This window comes from Pangasianodon hypophthalmus, chromosome 2 (genome assembly GCF_027358585.1).
Source record: "Pangasianodon hypophthalmus isolate fPanHyp1 chromosome 2, fPanHyp1.pri, whole genome shotgun sequence".
Taxonomy (NCBI): domain Eukaryota; kingdom Metazoa; phylum Chordata; class Actinopteri; order Siluriformes; family Pangasiidae; genus Pangasianodon; species Pangasianodon hypophthalmus.
In genome coordinates, this window is record NC_069711.1 from 28,038,852 (window position 1) to 28,056,449 (window position 17,598).

Genomic DNA, 17,598 nt, shown 5'->3' on the forward strand with positions numbered 1-17,598 from the left:
ATAAACTACTGTACTGTTTAATAAACAAACATAAAATAAAAAAAAATAAACAGGCAAACACACAGTCATGGAGAGACTGCAACTCACTCACCATACATTCTTCCCTTTATTTTTATCTTTACAGATGCTATCTTGTCAATGCCATATTTGTGATCTGAAATGTTGCATAACAGGTAACAGGGAAACCTCACTAGTGAGATTAATATGACTTTGTGTCTGGTTAGAAGGCTCGTGAGTGTGTCTGTGGTTACCTGCGGATGCTCTGAGAGAGAGACGTCTGTCTGCGGAACGTCGCTCTCCTCTCATTTGTCCCGCTGTCTGACAAAGCCTCATTTGATTGCTGCATACTGACGCTTTTCTTTACTGATGGCCTTAAGGGCTGGAGAGTGCACACACACACACACACACACAGACAATTCTTAAAAATGGAATCATATGATGGGAATACAGCAATGGGAGCAAAACACAAGAATATGGAGGTACACACAGACCTAATGAAAGGAAAGAAAACAACAACAACAACAAAAAAAACTAAGAGTGCAATCAATAACACACAGTATTTCACTGACACTGGTGATTCTTGAACAGCACTGGCTTTCAGGCTTAAGGACAGCGGTTATATCTGGGGGCAACTCATGACTAATGGTGACTAAAATAACAATGTAATACAAAAAAAAAAAAAAAAAAAATTGACAAGCAAACAATCTCACTATATTTGAGTGACATTAGCGTTACATAAGTGTTATATCCTAAATCTCTAGGTAACCCCAATTTAAATTACTGACTTTTTCTGTATTACTCACATTCTTGTTTTTTGAAGTAATGATTATTCTGTCATTTTACCCTTATAGTTAGTCATAAATCCATAAAGGAACTCATCAGTGTGTGTTATGTAGCAAATTGTCAGCTGTTACTGTAACGGTTAGAACTGAGCTGTGCACATGACACAGGCGGAAAATAAACTCAAGCCTCACACATCCTTCTATCTACCCATCCATCATGCTGGCATGTAGGACTAACTAATAGCTTGTTTTTGTGACTGACTGTCAGCTTGTGTCTGTACATTTCTGTGGTATTAATATCCATCTCTGGGGAAAGTGATCTGGGACGCATGAGGCCACATAACATTTGTTTTGTGAACGCAACGCATCCTGATGCATCCCGGACAAGCCATGCTCACTAGTGTTGCCATGTTCACAACTTATACACCGATCAGCCATAATATTAAAACTGCCTACTTAATATTGTGTAGCTTCCCCTTGTGCTACCAAAACAGCTATGACCTCGCATGGGCTCCACAAGACCTCTGAAGGTGTGCTGTGGTATCTGGCACAAAGACATTAACAGCAGATCCTTTAAGTCCCGTAAGTTGTGAGGTGGGGCCTCCATGGATCAGACTTGTTTGTCCAGCACATCCCACAGATGCTTGATCAGCTTGAGATCTGGGGAATTTGGAGGCCAAGTCAACACCTTCAACTCTTTGCCATGTTCCTCAAACCATTCCTGAACAATTTTTGCAGTGTGGCAGGGAGCATTATCCTGCTGAAAGAGGCCACTGCCATTATAGAATACTGTTGCCATGAAGGGGTGTACTTGGTCTGCAACAATGTTTAAGAAGTTAGTATGTGTCAAAGTAACATGAACGCCAGGACCCAGAGATTTCCCAGCAGAACATTATCCAGAACATCACACTGATTCCGCTGCCTTCCCTTCTTCCCATAGTGCATCCTTGTGCCATCTCTTCCCGAGGTAAGTGACGCACACGCAGCCTGCCGTCCACATGATGTAAAAGAAAGCATGATTCATCAGACCAGGCCATATTCTTCCACTGCTCCATGGTCCAGTTCTGATGCTCATTGTAGTGCTCATTGTAGGCGCTTTCGGCGGTGGGCAGGAGTCAGCATGGGCACTCTGACGGTCTGTGGCTACGCAGCAAGTTGTGAAGAACTGTCTGCTCTGACACCTTTCTATCATAGCCAGCATTTTTTTTTTTTTAAAAAAAACAACTTTTTAAGCAATTGGTGCTACGGTAGCTTTTCTATGGAATCGGACCACACAGGATTTTCTTCGTATTCCATGTGCATCAGTGAGCCCTGGGTGCCCATGACCCTGTTGCCAGTTCTCTGGTCACTTGGACCACTTTTGATAGGTATTAACCACTGCATACCAGGAACACCCCACAAGACCTGCTATTTTGGAGATGTCCTGACCCAGTCGGCTAGCCATCACAATTTGGCCCTTGTCAAATTAGCTCAGATCCTTATGGTTGTCCATTTTTCCTGCTTCCAACACATCAGCTTCAAGAACTTACTGTTTAATTCCTGCCTAATATATCCCACTCCTTGACAGGTGCCATCGTAATGATATAATGAATGTATACACTTCACCTGTCAGTAGTTTTAATGTTATGGCTGATCGGTATATACACCTCATAGAAATTACACCTCCATGCTCGTCATGAATCCCCCATCTTACCACGTGCTGCAGTTTCCAAACCGTAGTTCCAGAGAGTGCTGCTTTCATGTTGTTTTGTTTTGGGTTCACATCATGTGAGTTTGTCTGTTTTGACATTTTTTTGGTTCTAGTCTTTTTTTATGGTTTGTTATCCCACTGTGTTCACCTGTTTTGTGTTAGCCCTTATTTAGTCTGTCTATTTATATCCTGTGTTCGTGTTTTGTTGTGAAGTCTTGAGAATTAAATTCATGCATTTCGGAGCCTTATGGTTTCTAGTTTCTGTTCCATGTTCTGACCCTCACTTGTGTTACTGTTTATGATTTTGGGATTATCCTAGTTTGTTGCTGCCTGCACTCTGACTCGCACTTTCACTTCTGACTATGACTCCCGGATTGCCCCTCATAAAGAACATGTGTGTTTACACATTTGTATCCTGCCTGTCATCACACTTTATAACAGGATGTTTAAATCTGCAGAAAGTTTTCTTGTTTCAATCCTTCAGAAAGCTAAAATAGGGATCTGGAATATGCCAGTTTATACCTGTGCCTCTGTTAAAGTTCTCTCTTGATCCTCGCTAGGCGGGATTGCAATCACCAGGCTGGGTGGCTTCTTGTTCTTCAACCTACTGTCTGATTGACCACTGTTGTCATTTGGCTCCTCCCCTTCCTGGGATGCCATTTCAGTTACTTCTCCTTTCTCTAAAAGCAAGAGGTGAAAAAGAAGAGCATATTCAGTGCTCTAGTTTGTCATTCATACAAAAGACTCTTAATAAAAGTCCAGAGTAATGCCTTCATCTATTCATGCCATACAGATTACAATAAGCTGTATGATATTTGAGAAAGAAATTTTCACACACCTAAACACAGTGGAACAATAAAAGTGTGTAACAAAACAGGAAGTGTAAATTTCTGTACATGGTATCCAATAGAAGCCCTGGGAGATCTAAAAAGACCAGGTCAGCAGACCACAAAATTTAAATTTCAGCTAGTGAATTTCATAGCTTTGAAAATGCAAGAATTGTTTAACTGTTTCAAGTTTTTAATTAATAAGGCTTACCAGATATTTCCATGTGTTGCTTTAGTTTTGTACTGGATCTACACCAATATCGTGGCTAATAAGTATAGCCTCCAGGTCAGCACAGTAGAAACTACATGTCTAAATTCAATTCAGTTGTATTTTTACAGCACTTTTAACAATAGGCTTTGTCACAAAGCAGCTTTACAGATATCCAGACAAAGATATAGATTTTTAGCAAGCTAGAGTTGTGGTAAGGAAAAACTCCCTGAGACTTCATGAGGAAGAAACCTTGAGAAGAACCAGACTGAGAAAGGGAACCTGCTCTGTTCGTGGGAACCCACTCATCAGAATAGTGGGAGTTAAAGGTTTTATATGCTGCCTTAAGCCATTGGCACAATAGTCACAGTTTATGTATCTGTGTGAAATGGGCTTGACAAGAAGAAGGAGAAAGTCCCATTCTTCCAGTTTCATAAAACAGAATTGAACTTTCCTCAATGTCCTGTGTACACACAAAGTTTTATACTTTGTGAGTTTATCTACCTTGCTTGTCAACCTGTCCGTGTTGGTAATTTAGCTAACTTGCCAACCATCTTCAATAAATAAATAAATAAAATAGAAGTTGTACACATGGGGTTATATACTGTACAATTCAGCCCTCCAACAGACTGTAAAAAAAAAAAAAAAAAAAAAAAAAAAAATTAGAAAAATTGAACCAATTAGATAAACTACAGCAGCACACTGTGTAAAAAGCTTTAGCAGGCGTTCTCTGATTGCAAAATGCCAAAAGCACTTACCCAAACCCAATTTCCTTCGTAGAGATTATTCAATAACCACTTCCCTCACAACTCATAAGGCGCCTTCAAAGCTGATTCTTAAAGAAGTACATCATTGTAAGAGCCCTCTCTTCCCGTCTCTATAACACAAACATCGTATCAGCGCCACTCGTGAAAACCAAAAGCCAGAGATCGATAGCAAGCCCTCAGCACTGTCCCTCAGAGACACATCAACATCAGCAGCTTTGCAGTAACCTGACACGAGGGCGCTCAATGTCAAACTGTTCGCTATTACAGCATGGTCAGGGTCAGTAATGAGAGACTGTCTGCACTGTATTTTCCACACTAGAAGTTGCATCAGAGCAGAAGATAAACAGATGTTGCTACATTGTATTAGCTGCATTAATATACCCGTCGTGTCTCTTTACAGGACAGCTTCTACGCAGCATCAGTGGCAACTTTGTACATGCAGGAAATATTTCACATACAGAACCGTTCCTCTTAGAATTAAGCTTTCCATTTGAACTTTTCTATGAGACCATTTAGGCTATAATTCAAACCTGATCTCTCTCACATTATCAAACTAGACTGTCATAATCAGGGTGCATGAAAGAGTATGACAGAGAGCATGAGAGAATATGATAGTGTGCATGAGACGGTATGATAGTGTGCATGTGAGAATATGATGGTGTGAGAGTATAGCAGAAGAAGCCTTTATCGGTCACATTACAGCACAATGAAATTCTTTTCTTCGCATATACCAGCTTGTTAGGAAGCTGGAGTCAGAGCACCAGATGTCGGTCTACTTCACTAATAAGCCATCCAGAGGCAACAATGGCAAGGAAAAACTCCCTGAGAAGAAATGAGGAAGAAACCTTGAGAGGAACCAATAGCAACCCATTCTCTTCTGGGTGACATGGGATTGTTGGACTGTCATTTATGGTCATATAAAGAAAAGGCAAAAAGTATGTTGAAAGGAATGTTGCATATGGTCATATTGTGAACTGTGAGCATGAGGTTTTTGTTTTTGATTAGAAGTCTACACTATCCAGTTAAGGTGGTCTTGCTCAGGTTCTAAATGAACTCTAGCATTGTTTTGACTGCAATGAGAAAGTGATATGACCCGAAATCAACCCGACCGCAGGAAGTGAACCAAATATGCTGCATATTACAACTAGCAGGCAGCATGAAGTGCAACTGAAGTGCTGCAGAAATTCGATTCTGGATAGCTGGACCAAAGAACAGCCAGAATGTGTTTAAAAGAGAGGCAGTACTAGCATGAGCGTGGGTTTGGACATATGGGGATGTGTTGGCATGTGGGTGTTGGATGTTCAAGGATTCAAGGATTCAAGGATTCAAGGATTCAAGGACTCGTTTGTCAAACAGCAGTTTTAAACTCCCTAATGAGACACCTATTGTTGTTCCCCAGGACCAGTCCATGGCCCTGTGTTTGTTACCAATCTTACCAATTTTAACCATATTGGACAAATATTTCCCTGAAATAGGATCCATCAAGTTTAAGATCCAATATGTTATTGTTCTGCATCCATAATGCATAGCATGTGATCAACCTTATGAATCGGAAAAGCATTACTTTCTACATTACCACATGAAAAAGACTTTTCTTAAAGACTAACTCCTTTCCTTCTTAAAGGCTGTAACCTGTTGAAACACCATTTGCGTCACTGACCACTGACCAGCCTGAAATAATCGCTGGAAAGGCGCTCCATGTTATTTATTTACTGGTAGAAGCTGAGATTGAGATGAGTGTTGAATAAATGACGCTTTCTCTGAAGCAGATTTTGCCATGGAAAGGCTGGTTATTCTTCTGCACTGAAGCCAATGCAAAGGGAGTGTTTACGTGCAGCACATGTATGTGTAGTCACACTGACATTCTGAGTGTGACTACAAATACTACACATTTTCCAAAATCCAAAACGGCAGCTGCCTGATTCATTGCAAAACCAAATTATTGGCACCTATTTGTACCCAGTTCAGCGCGTTCAGCGATAAATTTGGTGATTTGAAGACATTTATTTGCACTGCAAATCAGCTAGACCTTTTCTCGTCTATTCTGCCTTACAAAGGCAGACGGCAGTAACTATGGCAACATTTAAAATGAGACAAATAGCTCCAAAGATAAAACAAAAGTTTCTTTTCAGGTCATTCGATTTGGACCAAAATTTGACATACAGCACTTTGTCTTTGCAGTGTAGTATAATGCTTCATTGTGCTTATTTTACCGTACACACATGAAGAAAAACTGAAATAGGAGTACAGAATTTCCTGATTGGGGAACAGACACACACACACCACACACACACACACACACACACACACACACACACACACACACACACACACACACACACACACACAGTGCAGTCGACCATTTCTCTCACTCTCTCTTTACATAGCAACACAATCAGATCTGCTAGATTTGTTTCACACTTACTTTTTCTCACTGAGGGAGCTGCTGTCGCGTCTGTTAGTTCTTCATCCCCTCCTGCAGCTTGTGACTCCTTAACGTTGCCAATCAGCTACACACGCTGATATAGAAATAGAGAAAAAACACACACACACACAGACAGACAGACATGCAACATCACAGAAGAATTAGTCAAGAGGAAGATCGGTCAGAGATGTGACAAGAGACAGTGCTCATTTACAGAATTAGATAATATTTATTAACATTTTAGTTTCAGGCCGTCTTGAAAAAGCAAACACTTTACTTGAAGGCTGTCTACATAACACTTTCGAAAGACGTGCATAAGCACTGAATAACATTTATAGGATAATGCATGAGGTATTAGGCTCAAGCAATATTGAAAACTGTGTTATGTTACTAAACACTGGCATAACTGTTTGGTCAGTAAGCATTAGTTATAGAGGGCGTCACTGATATGAATCTCATATAATCCTTATTTCCTGTCTGAGCACAAATCACTTGTCTAAGGAATACGTGGTTTTACAGTAAGCACCAGGCTGCCATTCATCTGTCCTCATCACTAGAATATTTTTATTAATGTGAAATAAAAATCTCTGTTTGTCTTGACAGGAAGCGAAGGCGCTGCATCGTTCAAGCAGGAAACTTGAGTCAGGACGGGAGCACAAGCAAAAACATTACGAATGTCAGATTGGGAAAGAGGGCAGGGCTTCCACATGGTGTCAGTTAATATCAGAGCAGTGAAAACATTTTGTGTTGGGGGGAGAGAAAACTTGGCATATTATTCTGCCGTCTGTTGGCAAAGTTTGCGAATGGATGCGTACTGTTACTGCGTGATCAGAAAATTTTTACACGGACTCTTTCTTTCTTCCTATTCGAGTAAAACGATGTTACATATGTGTGAACCTAAACTTTTCTAATGTCTACTTTTTAACTAAAGACAAGTACATACACACACTCCAGTTTGACCAGTTTCAAACACACAATTTTACTGACAGCCCTATTAATTATACTGAGCTGATGTGAACTATATTCTTGTCTAATGTTAGCTAAATCCAACAAATTGATAGAATGTTTTGACTATCAATGTGAAATAAAAATCTCTGTCTTGACAGGAAGTGAGGGTCTTGACTTGAGTCGAGACGAGAGCATCAGCAAAAGCATTACAAGTGTCAGATTGGGAAAGGGGCGGGGATAACCACCAGGCTGCCACTCATCTGTCCTCATCACTAGAATATTTGTATTAATGTGAAATAAAAATCTCTGTCTTGACAGGAAGCGAGGGCGCTGCATCTTTCGAGCAGGAAACTTGAGTCGAGGCGAGAGCACCAGCAAAAACATTACAAACGTCAGATTGGGAAAGGGGGCGGGGCTTCCACAGGGTGTCAGTTCATATCACAGCTTTGAAAACATTTTTTATTGGGGGGGAAACAGAAGACTCTTCTGGCATATTGTTTGTGAGGTAACTCACAGCAACATACTCTAAGGTTAAAAGAGCCTGTATGCAAAATGTGAAAAGGTCACCAGGTCTACTATTTACATGTAGCAATATGTTTAATCTCCATGAAGTCTGACTCTGTAATTTAACAAACTAACCACTGAATAATTATTTTAAAAAAATAGCAAACAGACTATCAAGTTGTTTACTTGCCTAAAGACATACTCGATATGACGTATTGTTTTCATGACCTCCCTAACCAAACCCTAAAAAATGTCACCCTGTGCAGCGTCAAAGTTTGCGAATGGACGCACAGTGTTACAGTTGAGGCCGGCGTGATCACATGACCTGACACGAGACAGCAAGAAACAGGAAAAAACCTACAAGTTTAAACGGATCACTGGAGAAATAACCATAATACTATTACGATGTGGGTTAGTTTCATTTCAGAGCGAACCTGTTTTTCCATCACTGCTTGTGCTTTTATTAGGCTATCATTATATTATCTCTAAAGTATATAAAATATAAACGAAGTGGTACAAATAAAAAAAAAAAAAAAAAGGGAAAAAACTTCATTTCTACGGTGATCAGCAATAATACCAAGTGTTACTGTGCATCGAGTGCAGACGTGTGTGAGTGTGACTCCATCTGACTCTGACTCAGCATGACATCATGTGAAAGCCCATGAGCTTGAGGTTTCTATGAAAAAGGTTTCGGCTCTCTGTCGCTTCGAAAATGCGTCGACTTCAACAAAGGGACACAAAGAGGAAACCGCACTCACACAGAAACACAAGCAGAGTTTGAATCATTTCCCTACCGCACTCTAAAACCAAAAAGTTAAAAAAAGAAAACGAAAAAAAACACAACGAGTGGACATGGCGATGAACTGATGTCTTTATGTGCTTTCCCACTAGCCCTTGTTTTTCTGCACTAGCACACATTTTTCACGTGATCCTATAGGAGGTGGTGGCAAGGTGACAAAAAGTAACCTCCAGTGTTTTCTGGACACAGCAGAGCTTATAATGTTTAAAAAAAAAAAATTTTTTTTTTAAATTTTTTTTTAATCTCCGAACCAATCAGGCCACAGCTCAAAGGGCAAGTGAGAAGAACAAACAGACCGGTGAATAAATATGAGGAGATTTATGACACTGAAATGAAAATATTGCATTGTCTCTATTCCAGCATTGTAGGGGTGTTACGATTCACTCGTTTTCTCGATGTAATGATTACTAATCCTGCTGATCCATATGCATCGATCTTGAAGTATGATAGTTAAATACTGTTAATAATATATTTAAAAAAGTTACTGAATCGAAATGCCGAATCGAATCATTGCCAAGTGACTCGAATCGAATTGAATCGTTCTGAATTTTCCAAAAATCACTTCTAAATTGGATCGAAAACCAATGAATCGTGAATCGATTCGATTCGATTCTCTATCAACCCAAATATTCACAGTGCTATATAACAAGAAGCTAGGAAGGACTAGAAAGAGCGTTGTTATGGTTACAGTGTATACGTCATGCAAAGTGGGCTTTTTTCCATCTCAGCACAAACACTGATCCACCCAGCACTTTTTTCTGGATAAAAAAAAGAAAAAGAAAAAAGCATGAAAGCAGCCTTATGCAGTTTTTTCCGCTCACACTGTGGAATTTTAATGTTGATTCTAAAATGCTACTTTACATCTGAATTACAATAATTATGAGCTTCTGACATGTCAGGAACCTGTAATTACTACATAGCGTTGACAGCTGGGAGATCGTTCTAAACAAACACAATAGAAAAAGAGCTCAAAAAAAAAAAAAAGATCAGCTTCGTAGTCTTGCTCTTTTAGACACGATCTATTTGTTTTGGTGACACACTTATAACACTCACGTCCTGCAGTGTAGCTACGCTGTAATAATAATTAGCTAGCGCTCTCTGATTCACCTGTATTCATTTCCAGGCTCTGGGACACAACCGTAACTGAAAGTATGCTAGCTGGGAGTCTGCAGCAGTAGGAAACTTGTGCCAATAGATTATGTACATCTAACACTAAAAGTCAGAACTGAATATTATTCTTCACCTTTTTAAACAATCTCCACACCTCAGACACTTTCATGAGTTCCTGATCTCGCTCCCTGCTTCAGATGGATGTAGTGATCTAGCTAGAATGAATCGAGCAGTAGAGGAGAAACCATTTCTGTGCCAGGAACACAAGATATCACTAACAATTTTACAATTTTAACAATTTTACGTATATGTGCAACACGAAACCGCAATTTCAGTGACCGAGCGACCAGTGATATGCAAAGGTATGACATGGTAAAGCAACAAATCCCAATGATTGGATAGAATGATTCTTCAGACCAATCATATGACTTGTGTGGTCCGACTCACTCTTTAGTTCCTACCTACAATTATGCTGCGTTCGACTAGAGGTCGTAACTTCGTAATTCCTGACCTCCGACCAGGAAAAGCCAAAGAGAACGCCCCCTCCACTCAAAATTCCTACTCAGGAACTCGAGGTAGTCTTCTCAAATACAAGTTCAGTGAGTGACATCAAATCAACATGGCAGCGCACAGCATCAGAAGTAAACAAAGTAGCACTTCTTACCTTTAAATGAGTTATTCTGTATATATACACACACACAGGTATTTATTTTATATAAATCAACATTCACTTGTTATTTCTACAGTACTGACGATACAGTTTGCTGTTTTGAGGAGGTAAATATATACAACACAGTTAGCTGGCTAGCATGTTGCGAACAAAAGATGAACATGAGGCGTCCATGTTTTTTTTCCCCCACTTTGTGCCTCGAACGCGAGGTCAACAACGACATCATTCCGAGTTCCGACATCCCACTTCTGAGTAAGTCGAATACAGCATTAGTTCTCATTTACTGTATGATGGACTGTTTGAGCACAAAAAAAACATAACCATGCTTTCATCTTATCCTGTCATATACGACCCATCATTAATTGTATATGACCTGAATTTGACTTTATGAAGAAAAATAAAACTTGGAAGGAAGCAGCAGTTTGTAGTGCCTCTGGTGAAATGTATGCAAACTGCCAACAAAGTTAGTACGATCCCTAGCACATAACATGGAAATCAAACATCCAGTTGTCACACTGATTAGTGCATTAATTAATGAATTACTGATTAACTGGGAAGCTATATATAGCTACTACCATTTCTCATTGCTGAACAGTGCCCGCCCACAAGCGCCAACAAGACACGCCCACAAGAGAAACTACAAGCAACATGAGCGACTTGTCAAACGCTGGTGTGTCAGACCCTATGAGGTCGGATTACAGGTCAAAGGTCAATAAGATCATCTGAAGCCCATGTGACATTCTGTCCTCCGAAATGCTTTCAATTTCGTTCCTGTGTTTTCTGTGAAGCGGATCTGATTTACCGTATTTATTAGAGTAGAAGTCACAATCACTTATTTGTGATTTCAGTAAAACTATAGTTTCACGTTGTTACTTTTTAATGTTTTTTTTTTTATTTATGTCTTATAGAAATAACATATATATTGTTTTGATGTGCAAAATCTAAGCCCCTGTGTATAAAAAGCAAAAGACAGATTCATTACACATTATATGACACACTCTTCTACCGCGTTACTCAACAGAATAAAACAACTCCTGCGTCAGTTTCATCCCTATACAGATCTCTTTGTCTTCAGGGGAAAAAAAAAAAAAAAAAAAAAAGCTTCTCTGGTTACTGCATGTCTCTTAACAACAGCATTTTCACTATGATTGTGCGAGTCCAGACCTGCCTGAATAGAAACCAAAGACTCTTGACAGTAAGCACACTTACAGAAAGCAAGCCTAACCCTTCATTTCTGGAATGCGAGGCTTAGATGAAGAGACAAAAATAAGTGTATTATGGTTCGTATACACTGAGCTGCCAGTTTGGTGGATGTAAGACTCTTACTGTGGTTCCAGAATGTGACAAACTCAACTTCCATCACACGATTCCCAGCTCCGGGATCTCTGGTTTCCTCTCACCTCCCAGAACATTCTGGTAGGCCGACTGACTATGCTAAATTGCCTCTAGGTGTGAATGTGTGTGTGTACGGAGTCCTGTGATATACAGGTGTACATCCAGGGTGTATTCCCATCTCATGCCTAGTGTTCCCAGGACAGACTCAGAATCCACCGGGACTCTGACCAGGATAAAGCAGTTACTGAAGATGAGTGATATTTTTGCTTCATTTTGACGTCATCTTTTTATTTCAGTTTAAACCCATCCATCTATCCATCCTCCATACTGCTTATCCTACACAGGGTCACGGCGGGGCCTGGAGCCTATCCCAGGGGACTCGAGGCACAAGGCGGGGAACACCCTGGACAGGGTGCCAATCCATCACAGGGCACAATCACACACACATTCACACACTACAGACAATTTTGAGGACGGAAACCGAAGTAACTGGAGGAAACCCCTGAAGCACTGTTCAACCTTCACACACACGGCAGAGGTGGGATTCGAAACCTCAACACCGGAGGTGTGAGGCAAATGTGCTAACCACTAAGCCCCCCTCAGTTTATTTTAGTTCAAAGGTATGAATCTAAAGCAAAATAAGAACACATTCGCCAAGTGAGTGAATCTTTAAAATGCTAAATGGAAACACAACTAGACTGTAAATCAATCAAACGAACAAACACACAGTAATGAATTTGCATCTTCAAACCAGTCTCAAAAGAAAATGTAATAAAAAGTCTAAAATGGGCCTTCTGATTTACATGCTAGTGTGTTACAGTTGGTTGGTAACATTAACAACCTTTCTCGAGTGCAGTGACGTTTCCAGAAAACTCTTCTGTTTTTTTCCTGTGCTAAATTAACACACGATAAATCACTCAAGTGTACATTTATTTTCTTTGATCGTTTTCATAAAAAGGGCTCAATCTGCACAAATTTCTTAAATGCCCTAAAACATTCCAGCTATACCTTATTAAAACTGCTGTAAAACTGCTCATTCTACTTCAGTAAATCCTGGTCAGGGTCAGGTGGATCCAAAGCCTTTCCCGAGAACGCATCATTCCATTGCACACACAGTGACACACTCATTCACGCCTATGGGGCAACTGAGAAGCCACCGATCAACGGGTATTTGGGTGGTGGGAGGAAACCCACATAGACGGTATTGCGAGCTCAGGATTATATTTCATTCGTTTTTGTATTCTTAATGAGAGACAATGAATAAAACTTAATTAGCAATGCAACAAACTAACTACCAAAATGAACACTACAACACATCCCACGTACTGCAGGTGTCACAGTGTTATATGGTGCAGCTGTGGTTTACATTCAGTTTCAGTGAACCCTCTCTGGCACAGTGGCTTATTTATCACAACACTTGAGCATTTTGGTTACAAAAAAAAGACTTTATCTTGTAATGCATCAACCATTTGTACTGCTCTGTTGCAAAACAGGAAAATGTTTCATCTTTTAAGGTCGTTTAAATCTGAGACACATTTTGAGAAACTGTCACAAAATTGGTTCCTAAAAGCTCAAAGTCAAACTTTCATCCGCCCTTCTTTATTTCCAGTTCACCGGATATTTTTTCTGCTCTAACACACAGTTAAGGAGCTCTTCATAAGGTTATGAGAGGTGTTGGAGCAGGAAAAAACACCAAGTAGAGAGACTAAAGATACAGGATTATAGAAACTCTGGTTTCATAAGCCCGTGATAAGCAAACAGTTACAAACAAATACTTCCTTTTTTTGCTTCTTTTTTTTTTCTTTCATACCCACCCCAAAAAAAATGTTGTTTAGACTGATAACAGTCCAAAATCCCTCCAGCCATTTTCTATATTGCTTATCCTACACAGGGTCACCTGGAGCCTAATCCAGGGAACTTGGGGCACAGGGCAGGGGACACCCTGGACGGGGAGCCAACCCATCGCACACACACTCCAGAAAATTTAGAGATGCCAATCAGTCTACACCACATGTCTGTGGACTGGAGGAGGAAACCGGAGTACCCAGAGGAAACCCCTGGAGCACGGGGAAAACATCCAAGCTCCATGCACACAGGGTTGAGGTGGGAATCAAACCCTCAACCTTGGTGATGAGGGGCAGCCGTGCTAACCACTTAGTACTAACCACCGTACTAACCCCACCAATCCACAATCTTTTCCTCTAAAGTGAAAGTAGTTAAATTTGCAATTAAATTAATGAGCTAGGTTAATTATAAGCTATTTTTATACTTGGCAACAAAAATGGGTTGTGTAAACTGCAATAATGATATAGACAAAGTGAACTGAAACTATGAATGAAAGAACAAAACTGCAGGTGAAACAATAATCCCAGACTCTGCTGTGAATCAAAGGAATCGAAACCCGCGAGGTTCGATTGCATTAAACGGGTCGGACCAAAAGAATCGACTCAAATGACTCGTGACGGTCAGTTACTACTGAACCGAAATATTGTTTCTAGCACAAAGCGTGTTGAGGCAACTCAAAATTTCAACTTGTACAAATCACCTCACATTCCCCATCCCCCGTAAACAAAAGAGGAATGTGAAGAATTTGAAGATAAGACTATTGAGTGCACTGCATTGTGAAAAGCTTCATTAGTGCTAGTTACAAAGCCGTTCTGTGGAAGCTAACGTTAACGTGAACGTGTCAGAGCTGCTAATACAGCCCTGTTATTGATTCCCTTACCACTTCTGTCCTAATTTCATCCAGTTAACCGATTACCTGAAGCAAACTATTCACACTTTCTCACCTCCTGTATGTGTCTAAATCCTCCAAACGCCTCCAAGTGTGAAGTTTAGTCCAAAAACCTCGTTACAGGGTGTAGAGGTGTTGCTTTGCAGCGTTAACGCCGGGACATGCTACCAACGCTACCACACTCACTTCCCCTAACTGGAACTTCACCTAAAGAAAAACACACAGGGAGGGATTCAACATGTCGGCCCACCTTCCCAAGAACTGACCGGGGTTTAAAAACCACTGAGTAAGCGCGGTAAACCAGAAGTAGGCGTGTGGAATTCCCTCAGAAGCCGTTTTCGGTTGTAATACACCCAAAAGGGAGCGACAAACAAGTATGGAAGGCCATCAATGTCACAAATGTCTAAACTCACTTCTTGGACTCCTCACAGAGCCATGCTAATAACCACTGAATGTTAGCTTATGTAGCTAACAAGTTACAAAAGTTTAACACTAAATCTTTTCCAAAAATAATAATTAAAAAAAGACTTGACGGAAACTTCACCCTGAAACATATCAAATATGTTTATATTTGTTTTATATATGTTTTTTCGTGATATGTTTAGCAATTCCGGTGCTAATTTGTTAATCAGTGCTGTATTTTCATTATTAGCGGTTGTGTTAGAGGTCGTGCGGTCTGCTGTCACAGGAGGACATTATTGCATTATTAGCACATTTACAACAGTGTTTTACTTGAGAAAATTTTCAACATTTACATTTATGGCATTTGGCAGACACCCTTATCCAGAGCGACTTACAATTATCTCATTTATACAATTAAGCAGTTGAGGGTTAAGGGCCCTGCTCAAGGGCCCAGCAGTGGCAGCTTGGCGGTGCTGGGATTTGAACTCTCAACCTTCCGATCAGGAGTCCAACAATCTCAAACATAAGGGAAAACAGTCCGATTTCGCTGATAGCTCCTAAAAAAAAAAGAGCAAAGTTTCTTATTACAATCACCATTTACCAGCAACCTAAACACGGTATGCCAGGGTGCTCATTACGTCGATCGCGATCGACCAGTCAATCACAAGATCTCCACTGGGCGGTATTCTTAATAGGTGAATGTATAACCCTGGTGTGTGAGTGTGGGGAGGAAGATTCAGGAAACAGGTGGAATTTTTGCTGAGTTCCAGGCTTGCATTTAATCAGTCCAATCTTTTCAGCACACTTTCAAATACTCAACAAACCCAAAGCTACTCAAGTTCAAGTTCATTCTTCGCAGTGTGTCTCGTAAGCTCCACCAACTATATCACACTCTCTCTCTGTTTACGGCACAAAGAGACACACGTACAGTAAGTAGACTGGAGGTAATAAGACACAGGTGAGAATCATCACACATTACCTGTCGGTTCGACCCGCCTCCACTCCGTCCACCGCTAACGCTCGACCACATCCCCACTGCTGTATATTACTTTTGCGATTTCTTTGAATGAAAATTGCTTGCATAACATTATTTGAATAAAAACAAAATCTCTCAAAATAATTTCTCAGACTCTAAATTTAGTGTGCGTACATATATTACATGGTGGATCTTACCATAATAATAATATGAAAAAGTAGATCTCTTGTCATAGAAGTGTGAGCACCCCTGCACTATACACTCTGTGTTTTCCTAAGAAAATCAGAAATATGGATCCCAAGTGTAAGCTAACTATACTACCATGTCTTTTAAACAAAGAATGTAAGGATGGCATTTAAAATGAAAGAAAACCACCAGGAACATCAACATTTTCCTGAAAAATGGTATATTGGTTGGTAAGATACTGTAAATACACTTAGCATTGCCAGCAAAAGGGGTCTGTAGTGAACTGTAGATTTTAATAATGTATTATTACCGGTTGATAATCATGATCTTTATGAGTCTTTAAACAACACTTAAAACTTTAAAACTTCCACAACTCTTTGTGTCATGTTGTACCAATGCTCATTTTATTGGCCTTTCTTTTTGAGGATTGAGCCAAAACAACTTCTGTATAGTCAGTTTCTCAGGAAGTCTGTCCTAAGAAAAGAACGCTCGCCCTCCCTATGCTACATTTTATCCACTGTAAAATATTTAAATCAGAATCAGAATCAGTTTATTGCCAGGTACAGTAAAGGACACTTTACAGTACTAGGAATTTGTCTTGATGTCAGGTGCAGACACAGAATCAAAGATATAAAGTCAAGGGGGATACAGAGATAAAGAATACAAAAATGTGACAGTAGCGATTATATAGTGATTTCGAGTTTTACAGTGAATGCCTCATGCAGTGAATGGACTGTTCATGTGAAATTATCTAAATAGGGTGAACACATCTCATTTGAATACAGCATATGTTATCATTCATATATAAATTCTGCCTTCATACTCTTTTTTTTTTTTTTTTAATTATTGAGTACAGTAGGTTATACTTTTTCCTAAACTATGTGTACAGTAGTAATACATTTGCTCTGAGGGCAAATATTTACTCGTCCCACTTTACATGAAAATTTACATAAATTCTAATGAAGTACATGTAGTCGGTGGAAAGTCGCCCAGTTATTCAATTTTTTACTGTGATCTGCCACAAATTTCGGTTTCCTGAAGCTTTAAAAACACGTGTAAATACATTACATAATAATTTAGCATTATATTCAAAGTGTGCTGTAAATATTTGCCAACATTGTGACCTAAGTAACAGAACATTTCCCCCAACACTGACACCTACTGGGACAGTTCATCTAGTTACTGATTTTTTATGTTGTGTGATCAGTAATAACAATAAATAACAAAAAAAAAAA

General features: G+C 39.8%; 1 protein-coding gene across 1 annotated transcript in view; it reads right to left on the reverse strand.

Annotated features, from left to right (window-relative positions):
• Positions 1–15,331, reverse strand: part of LOC113538257 (inactive rhomboid protein 2) — a 35,063-nt gene extending 19,732 nt beyond the window's left edge. Inside the window, exons 1-4 of the mRNA XM_026933180.3 lie at positions 14,855–15,331; positions 6,700–6,793; positions 2,995–3,152; positions 252–379 (exon numbers count right to left, since the gene is read on the reverse strand). Coding sequence (XP_026788981.1) covers positions 252–379; positions 2,995–3,132 — 266 coding nt within the window. The 5' untranslated portion in view covers positions 3,133–3,152; positions 6,700–6,793; positions 14,855–15,331. The remainder of the gene's footprint in view (positions 1–251; positions 380–2,994; positions 3,153–6,699; positions 6,794–14,854) is intronic.
• Between the last annotated feature and the right edge of the window lie 2,267 nt (positions 15,332–17,598).